Source organism: Chiloscyllium plagiosum, unplaced genomic scaffold (assembly GCF_037043375.1).
Source record: "Chiloscyllium plagiosum isolate Xiang-an unplaced genomic scaffold, Cpla_swu_hap1 HiC_scaffold_31, whole genome shotgun sequence".
NCBI lineage: Eukaryota > Metazoa > Chordata > Chondrichthyes > Orectolobiformes > Hemiscylliidae > Chiloscyllium > Chiloscyllium plagiosum.
In genome coordinates, this window is record NW_028270169.1 from 39,280,627 (window position 1) to 39,291,107 (window position 10,481).

A 10,481-nucleotide genomic window follows, 5' to 3' on the forward strand; every position below is an offset into this window, starting at 1 on the left:
AAATCAATAAAGGAAAGCATACCAAACACTGCCTTCATTATCCAATCCACCTGCGACTCCACTTTCAAGGAACTATAAACCTGCACTCCAAGGTTTCTTTGTTCAGCTTAGGTATTTAATACCTAGCTCAGATTTTATTACAATGTATAAAAATGATATCTGGCTTAAACCAATTGCTTGTACTCTGCTCCCCTCAATCCTAATTTTTTTCTCTCATCTATTATAGGGTGACATTTCTGTTGTTTGATATGGCATCTTGGGGGCTTCAGAAAAGCACACTGGAAAATGGAAAACAAGTTTCACCAAAGAGCATCAATCATTGTGGACAGGAGAGGGAAGCAAGCAGACTTTTTCATGATCAAATTAGCTCCACACTGACAAGGCATGCAATAGATTGACAAAATAAAGCCAATTCTCAGTAGCAAACATGTCAGCAAAAATCTGAACTAGACTGACCTGCAGTGATCCAAAAAGAACAAAATAAGGTTCAATCATACTGCAGAAATCTCAGTGCAAGTTTATTCTTTATGTACCTTTATGTTCTACAATTGGTATATTAAGTAAAGTGGAAATTCACTTTTTAACCCCCATTTTTACTTACTGCCAAGACATTCTCCCCCCTTTACATCTCTATAATCGCTATGTCAAATTAATCAAACATTCGCATTCAACTCATGCTCTAGTGAAGCTGGTTTGACAGGTGTTGAGAGAATGTCAACACCTTTATTATACGTCACATGCATATAACTTTAATATGCATTACTCAAGCCCTTCAAATATAGTGTGCCTTCTAAACTCTCTGTGACTGGAAACCTGTTCATGGTGTAAGTAACTCAGTATCTATGTAGCTTTGCTTGTTGTTCTGAATTGCAATTTGCAATCTGTTATATCTTAAAAAAAATGAATTAAGCGGATCACATTTTTTACTTGTATGTGATTTTAAAACCATGTTCATTATATATAGTTTATAGAGGTGTTCTCTGAAAGATCTGACTTTATGGTCCACACACTTTACGGTGGTTGTTCTTGATCGATGTGTACTTGTTGATCTGAATACATTTATTGCTTTTATACAACAGAAGCATATTATAGGTTATATTTTAATAACAATGAGATACTTCATATATATTAACAAGATGACTAAGTAATATAACTGGTTTATAGACAGAGATATTTAATTAATGGCATGAATAACTTATTACTATCGAAACATATGCTAATGAGGTTTTAATCTGTAGTGCAAAAATAACTTACATTTATATCATGTCTTTAATGCATCCTAAGGTGTTGAACAAGAACTTTATTAAACAAAAGCTGACATCCTACAACATAAGAAGATATTAAAACAGGTAACTACACCTTCTCAAAGTATTAAGTTTTAATAAACATCTTAAAAAAGTGGAAAAGGAGTCATGAGGAAGTTCTAAAGCTTCAAGTTTAGGAGTCAAACTTTCCAATGTTGAAGCAACTAAAATTGTGGAAATAGGAAGTCAGAATTAGACCAGCACATGGATCTTGGAGGATTGTACACCTGGAGAAGGTTCCTGAGATGCGGTGAAGCAAAGCCATGAGGTCTGAGAACAAGGATATAAGTTTAAATTTGAGACATTGCTGCAGGACAAGCCAATGTAGTTAAGCAAGCACAGGGGTGATGGTTTAACCAAACATGGTGTGAATTAAGCTATCTGGAGAAGAGGTTTGGATAAGCTTAAAGTTATTAATTTTAGGCTATACTGTTAGTAATTTATGGTTGTACTGACTGACAGAGCAATAACTGGTCTATTTCACTGAATAATGAATTTTAGCAAGCAACATGTAATCACCTTGAAGGGATATCTGATACCATGTAGGCATCACAGCTGCTAATGGATCCCTACACATAACTTTTTAAAGGAAAACTTTTAAAAATAAAAGTTTAAAATAATCCATCAAATCCACAAGTAAATAAATTCTTCACTTACTATAGAAGTACAGTATCAGAAACACTGAATAAGACTCTGATGCTTTTTGTTTGAATACACAAATACACAGCAGCCTGTTGCAGCACGGAAGGTGATGCGATTAATTCAGTTATTCTGACAATTCTACAAAGTTATATTTGCACGCAAGCCTCTCATGTGAGTAATGTCAAGTCTACAATAGGTTCAGAATGTCATCAGTCACAGGGATGCTCATGAGTCATATCATATTTGAAGAGAAATTTTAGATCAATACATGTATTCAGCAACACTCTGTACCTCTGCAGATTCAACAAAAGAAATTGTTCACAATAAAGGAAGGAAATGTATTTTAATCCCAACTGATGGCATGACGAGACAAGATATATCCTATATATATTTATGTGTACTTATCTTGACTTTAACATGGTGGTCACTCACTGAACATAAGCACACAAGACTGCAGATTTCCTTTAACAATATAATAGAATTTTTTCACGTGAAAAAGCTATCTAAATATAGAACCTTAAAACTCACAGCAAACTAAGTCTCATATATTCTCCAGCACCATCACTTTACAGCATTTCAGATCCAAAGAAATTACACTTCAATATCTAATTTATGGGTTCAGTTTAACTGCGTCTCCCCAGTTCAGTCCTGTGAACTGTGAAGTCTTCTTAAATGAACACTGACAAAACTGAAAGGTTACATTTTCTATCTTTTACTAACTTGCAATTTCTAACCAAATATTCATGCATAGAAGTTTGACAAAAAATTAAATTTTAATCTTAAGGTAACTGTGATTTCCTGAACTGTCCAATACTCATTTCAAGAAAAAAACAACTAAATTTGCATCTGACCCCAGACATATTGCCTCCAAATCTGGCCTAAAAGCTTTCAATCTCTAAGTTTTGTTTTAAGCTAAAGTCAGTCCTTAGTTATTTTGAACCAAAAGTAAGCTATTGCCTTCGATGTTTACACTCGCTGTCGCAGACCACACCCTCACACTCCAGTATCAACAATCTTCCATTAACATTCCACGAGTTTTACAATCACCTGATCTCTAACCTTGTTTTTTAAAAAAAATTCTTCACAAAAGTAAGCACTAGTTTGAAACCCAAATTCTAAAAATGATATTAATGTATACAAATCACACACTCTTCATCACAAATGAAAATACCAGTGTTTTATGGTGCATAATTGGTTAGGGTGGACGTGACTCATGACTTGATATCAGTTAGATGCTGTAATACCTATTTCTTTTTTGTTTACAATATTACATGAAATACGCAGCAATCAGATTTGTGCTAACCTTACAAATGCTCCTGTATCATCTATTCAAACAGGCTCTGGAGCTTTCCTTTCACTACAGTTGTTGTATTCCTTATTGCTTTTCAGACAACGGACCGTTCTCACTGGTGAGGATAATGGACCACAATTATTACACATTACTAATCTGGTTCAATTTTTGAAGTTCCATCACCTTCATGGTCCATCTCCGAAGCTTCCCTTTCCTTCCTGGAATTTTTTGTCTCCATTTCTGGGGAAAAGACAATCAAATCATATTCATCATAAGCCCACCAATCCCTTGGCCACCTTGACTACACTTCCTGCCACCCTGCTTCCTGAAAGGACTATAATTCCATTCTCCCAGTTTCTCCATTTCTGTAACACCCAATCTGATAATGGTTCCTCCCACAATGGAGCTTCCTAGGAATTGCAACAAAGAATCATCAAATTGATTCTGAGAACGACAGCATTGTCCTATGAGATCAGTTTGAGTAACTGGGCCTGTATTCTCTGACATTTAGAAGAATGAGAGGCAATCTCATTGAAACACACAAATTCATACAGATTGGAATTCGTACAGGTAGAGTCAAAAGGTACATGGCCTGGCTGAGGGGTTGAGAATCGGGGACACAACTTCAGAATATGATGTAGAGATTTAAGACTGAAATGAGGAGGAATTTCTTTACTGACAGAGCACTAAAATGTTTCGAATTCTGTACCCCAACAGGCTGTGGAGGCTTAATCATTGATGGATTTCTAGATGTTAAACACAGGAAATGATATTGAGGTAGAATTGAGATTAAAGTTTGAATGGTGAAGCATGCTGAAAGGGCCAAAGAGCCTATTCCTACCCTTATTTCCTATCTGCCCATGTCTTTCATTTTGCTGAACTGAGAATTCCCCTCCACTGTGTTTGACAGGGCTGTCGAACATAACCAATCAATTTTCCACACTTCTGCTTTCACCCTTTTCTATCCCTCCCAGAAATGATAGTGTTCCCTTTGTCCTCATATTACAGATGATCAGCCATCACATTCAACTGATCATCCTCCACCAATTTTTGCCACCCTCGTTTGATGTCACCAGCTCCAAAGAAGAGTCATATTGACTTGAAACATTAACTTTGCTTTTCTCTCCACAGAAGCAGACAGACCTGCAGAGTATTTCCAGCACTTCCAGTTTCCATTTCAATTTTTGAAGCACCCAATGCAGGGTCTAGCTGTCAAGGCTGTTCTTTGATAAACAGTAAAGTTTGTCTTACGATATCTTCTGCAAAATAATATTTTGATATCCTGATGCATGCAGGTGCCAATATTAAAATGTAAAATCGATGACAGGATTATTCATGTAAAAATGTGAGAGATACATGGCCCCATGTAAGAAATATGGAGTTGGGTTGGTGGAAGTGTTTTTTGTACAGTTTTCAGGGTTGTCTCCTTTTTGTTCTTACTGAAGGAGTCACCAAAATAAAAAAAAAATTAAAAAGCTTGAATATAGTCTCAGAGAATGTTTTGTGCAAAGAGATGTTAATTGAGCACTATAAAATCGGTGTCACTGTACGAGAAAATATTAAATAGTTTACAGACGGACAACTTAATTACAGAGCAAATATCCGATAAATAATCGTCTCACATTAATCTGCTGGCATCAATGTCATTCAGTAGATGGGGTGAAGTACAGTCACAGATCTTGCCTGCTTCTGATACTTGCACCTCTAAAAATTTTAGACACCAAAGGAAAGTTAGGTGTGAAGGTGCAGAGGTGAACGCATTTTCAGCATATTATGGGGCTAGGAGTTATTAGCAGTAGTATCGTAGTAATGTCAGAACTATGACAGCAGAAAATTTCCACTGCTGACCTTGGGTATTTGAGGAAGGTTCCCTAATTTGCACTCACATGGTGGTAGCCAATTCCATGTGGTTAACAAGCTAGAAATCTGGCTGAAAACTACAAAGTCAGACAGGTTTGCTGGGTGTCTTCAGAAAAATCATTGTGCAGCATCTCAACACCAAGGCAGAAAGCTCAAATCTACCGGTCAGTGCCGGTATTTATCATGTTGTCGAAACATCAATTCTCCTGCTCCTTGGATGCTGCCTGACTTGCTGTGCTTTTCCAGTGCCACACTTTTCGACTTTGATCTCCAGCATCTGCAGTCCTCACGTCCTCCTGTCCTCTAAGCAGCCAGGGATGTGGAGTCTCCAATCTGAGGTCCTATCCCTTCCTGCATCAATGTCCTTATTCCAGGCAACTAATGTACTACTTTCATAATGTTAATGAAATTCTGGGATAAGGTCATAAAATCAGGTAAATCAAATTAATTTTTTTTGGCCACTCTGCCATGTTTCTGCTGGAGTAAGATGAGCATAGGACATTAGAACCGCAGACTCTGGATTCAATACCTTCCTGCATTTATAATCTGCTCCTTCAAATTGCAGTGGCAGTGACTGGAGGAGAAGACTTTGCTGGAGATGCTGTGACTACCATTAAATAGGAAAAATCAGTTTATTAAGCCAGTAAAGTAGTGGCCACACAGAAAATATGTATTGATACAATTTATTTATTGTGCTATATGGATTTAAGTCACTTCTTCTTTGAGCTTTTCAAGAAGTAGAAAACTGTGCCAAAAGTCTGATGAATGATCATTTCTTTACAGGAGAATTACGAAAATGCAGCGAAGAACCTTCTTTCAGATTGGTTTCTTCCTTTTAGCTAGCATTGAAATAACTTCAGCAGGTAAGAAATATTATGATTAAAATTAACATTAAGACCACTTGCTTTCTAAATTTTCAAATGAAAACCATACATTAGTTCTACTGTAGTTTGAAATCTCAAACCACAAAAGCATACACATCTGCTGAGCTTGAATCAGAGGAATAACACGTCAGCTTCCAATGAAAGGGGATGAATTATGAAGAAAGGTTAAGTGTCTACAATCTAAAGACTAAATTACAAAAGTGTAAACCTACTGAGATATAAAGATTTAATTGTTATATGTCAGCTAAGCACATAGAGTCATAGAGATGTACAGCATGGAAACAGATCCTTCGGTCCAACCCATCCATGCCCACCAGATATCCCAACCCAATCTAGTCCCACTTGCCAGCACCCAGCCTATATCCCTCCAAACCCTTCCAATTCATATTCCCATCCAAATGCCTTTTAGATGATGCAGCCCCCACCATTTCCTCTGACAGCTCATTCCATACACATACCACCCTCTGCGTGAAAAAGTTGCCCCATAGGTCTTTTTTATATCTTTCCGCTATGCATGCTTTCCCCTAAACCTATGCCCTCTAGTTCCGGACTCTTCGGCCTGAAGGAAAATACTTTGTCTATTTATCCTATCTATGCCCCATATAATTTTAAACCTCTATAAGGTCACCCTTCAGCCTCTGACGCTCCAGGGAAAACAGCCCCAGCCTGTTCAGCCTCTCCCTGTAGCTCAGATCCTCCAACCCTGGCAACATCCTTGTAAATCTTTTCTGAACCCTTTCAAGTTTAATAGCATCTTTCTGATAGGAAGGAGACCAGAATTGCATGAAATATCCCAACAGTGGCCTAACCAATGTCCTGTACAGCCGCAACATGACCTCCCAACTCCTGTACTCAATACCCTGACCAATAAAATAAAGCATACCAAACACTTTCTTCACTATCCTATCTACCTGCGACTCCACTTTCAAGGAACTATGAACCTGCACTCCAACGTCTCTTTGTTCAGCAACACTCCCTAGGACCTTACCATTAAGTGTATGAGTCCTGCTAAGATTTGCTTTCCCAAAATGCAGCACCTCGCATAATGTATCAGACCTGAGGGTGTTTTAAAAAATTCTCAAGGTCAGGTTCGTAGGAGAGTAGTCTGACACAGAACAAACGACCAAGAGGCGAGACTGCTAGAATATGGGCATTTTATTCCCCGCAGTGTCGCACAACGGGTCTGGCTTATACTCACTCTACATGTTACAAAAACTGGGAGCCGTCAGTTCTCGTAGAGCGGTTGCCAACAACCCACGCTCGGCGGTTAAACGTAACCCCGGAGCAGACTCACCGAACTGGAGACTTTTCCAGCTGATATACTCCCTTCCAGATATAAACATTCATGTGAACAGCAGAGCAAGGCTAAAAAACACATTCCATTCTGGTTACATACAGATAAGAAGATTCACACGGGACAAAGCAACACCTCCATTCCGGTTAGATTCACACATGTATTGGGACATAATTTTTAACCGTTTCACCACATTCCACTGCTTGGAATTTTACACCACATTCCACTGCTTGGCCCAATACATGTGTTACATTATGATTCACACATGTATTGGGACATAATTTTACACCACATTCCACTGCTTGGCCCAATACATGTGTTACATTATGCTTAATTCAGTTCAATTCGTTTCAGTTAATTTCAGTTCAGTCAATTCAGTGTAATTCAATTCAGCTCAGTTCAGGTCTGTTCAGTTCAATTCAATTGTGTTCAATTCAGTTCCGTCCATTTCAATTCAATTTAGCTCAGTTCCATTTTGTTCCGTTCAATTTGATTCACTTCAGTTCCACTCAGTTCAGTTCAGTTCAATCCCATTCAATTCTGTTAACTCCGCTTCAGCTTTTTGGACATGCCCACATCCTCCGCTGTACCCCAGGCAAGGGGTTCTTCGGCAGGACTGGGATCCTCTCTCAAACAAACTGCCACGTACATGCCCACATCCATGCCATCCCGGGACGGTCGGGACCTCCACAGTTTGTTCTTCTGGTTTCTTAGTCGTTTTCCAAAACATTGTTCTGTATCAAAATCTCTCCTCAATTGCGATTGACCCTGCTCGACTACGCCAAATGTTTTAAAAATTCTCAAGGTCAGGTTCGTAGGAGAGTAGTCTGACACAGAACAAACGACCAAGAGGCGAGTCTGCTAGAATATGGGCATTTTATTCCCCGCATCGTCGCCACAACCAGGTCCAAACAACGGGTCTGGCTTATACTCACTCTACATGTTACCAAAAACTGGGAGCCGTCAGTTCTCGTAGAGCGGTTGCCAACAACCCACGCTCGGCGGTTAAACGTAACCCCGGAGCAGACTCACCGAACTGGAGACTTTTCCAGCTGATATACTCCCTTCCAGATATAAACATTCATGTGAACAGCAGAGCAAGGCTAAAAAACACATTCCATTCTGGTTACATACAGATAAGAAGATTCACACGGGACTAAGCAACACCTCCATTCCGGTTAGATTCACACATGTATTGGGACATAATTTTTAACCGTTTCACCACATTCCACTGCTTGGAATTTTACACCACAGAGGGTCAAAGTGCATAAATTTAAATGAATGAGAAATAGCTTTCAGTTATTAGAATGAATTTATTTGCATAAAGACAAACATGTACTTGGAACTTTTTCTCAAGCAAAGTAGTGAAGATAAATATATTAGATGGCTTGCTTCAATGGATGAAAGGCCTTTAAGACTTTTTCATCCTTGAGTTATCAAAACTGGACTTGTTCAGCTTATTGTATTCATTTGAGATGATGCTATTATTTGAGAATGACCAGAAACCTAGTTCCCTTCTCTCGAGGGATTATAGAGTATGGAATAAAATTGATATCATGATTGTGCTTGTCTTTAGTGCTACACGACTGCACAGAAATTCTACGAAACAACAGGAATGCTACTTCTGGGCTTTTCATCATTCAACCTGTCCGATCCCCTCCACTTGTGGTCAACTGTGTCATGAGAAACGATAGTGGCTGGACAGTGATTCAAAGTAGCAGCAGAGGTAGCAAGATCACGTGGACAGAGAGCTGGTCCACATATAAATATGGCTTTGGTGATGTTCTGAGTGATCACTGGTTGGGTAATGAGTACATCTACCTTCTAACCAGGCAAACTCGCTACAAACTGAGAATAGAGTTCATAAATTATCGCAATGCAATTCAATATGCAGAGTATTCCTCTTTTTACTTAGAACCTGAGAGTGGGAAGTACACAATCAGGCTTGGTTTATTTTCTGGGAATGTTATTGACCAAATGACAATACTTACAATGAATAGAATGATTGTTAACCAGGGTTTTAGTACTAAGGATAGGGATAATGATAACTACAGTCGCTGTTGTGCCAATGGTCGTGGTGGATGGTGGTTTGATGCCTGTGGTTCTGCACAGCTTACTAACAAGAACCCATATTGGACTGGAATTAGCATTAAGAAAGTCACCATGATGGTTCAACCACTGTGTTAATTGTGGCTTCACGAGCAATATCAATTTATTTGTCACTTATTTATTCAGTGGCCATTAACATCATATTGCTATTATGGGGAGAAAGCAAATTATTTCCATTATTACAAAATACCAGTAGTGTTCAGTATCCAGTCTACTCTTACTTCCACTATATGACCCCACATTATTTCAACTGGGAGGCATAAATATTTACCACTCCTCTCCCTCCCAGTTGCCCCATTATTCATTACACTCCTGGATCCAAACGCATTTACTATCCCAATAGTAAATGACTTGGAGCATCACAATATTCATCACTGTTCCCATTCCCCAGGTTGATAGTCACTGAATAAATTAAATCAGGTTCTTTGCCAGAGGAGATGTCTTTATTTCAGGATGCTAAAAATTGGTATAATCCTGTATGTTCATAAATTCATGTTTTTCATGTTACCACATAAATACTACAGCACACTATATGCAAGGAAAGCTTGACTTTTTTCACAGCTCAATCAATTTTTGCAAAATTTGAATGCAACAAGTCATTTATCCAGAGCGCATGTGAACATGCTTGAAGCCTGGAAAATAATGGACAGCAACATGTAAATTTGTGAGGAAAGTTTATTGGCTGCCACATGGGCTGATTCTATTGGGGCAAGCCTGCATTCTAATTGGCCGAGAATTCCATTAATCTGCTTTAGCTCTTTTCCAGATCTACTTATGTTAAAAATTAGTGTATGTTTGATTACTGTAATCTTATCCAATAAACTTTCATGAGCAAAGACCTTATAATTATATGCTTTAAATGATGAGCATTTTGTACTGAAATTGCCATACAACTACTCAGTATAATCGACTATTTACATTTTTCAACAATTTCATTCAGAATTGATATAATTAGTGTTGCAATGTTATTCCACATTCAATTCATCTTCTCTTCAAAATTCTTTTTATCTTGTTTGTTTCGTGTGTCTGAGTCAACATTTGCATCAGCAGAAAGAATATCAAGTTCACGCACAAAGCAACCCATTGCTCATATCTTT

The 10,481-nt window shown here is 38.3% G+C and overlaps 1 protein-coding gene across 1 annotated transcript; it reads left to right on the top strand.

Annotated features, from left to right (window-relative positions):
- The first annotated feature begins 763 nt into the window (after window positions 1-763).
- On the top strand, window positions 764-10,230 carry LOC148141888 (fibrinogen-like protein 1-like protein). The gene is made up of 4 exons (XM_087977441.1): window positions 764-824; window positions 1,285-1,349; window positions 5,881-5,960; window positions 8,852-10,230. The coding sequence occupies exons 3-4, from the start codon at window positions 5,894-5,896 to the stop codon at window positions 9,460-9,462; spliced, it is 678 nt and encodes a 225-aa protein (XP_087833567.1). The 5' UTR covers window positions 764-824; window positions 1,285-1,349; window positions 5,881-5,893; the 3' UTR covers window positions 9,463-10,230.
- Window positions 10,231-10,481: the final 251 nt, after the last annotated feature.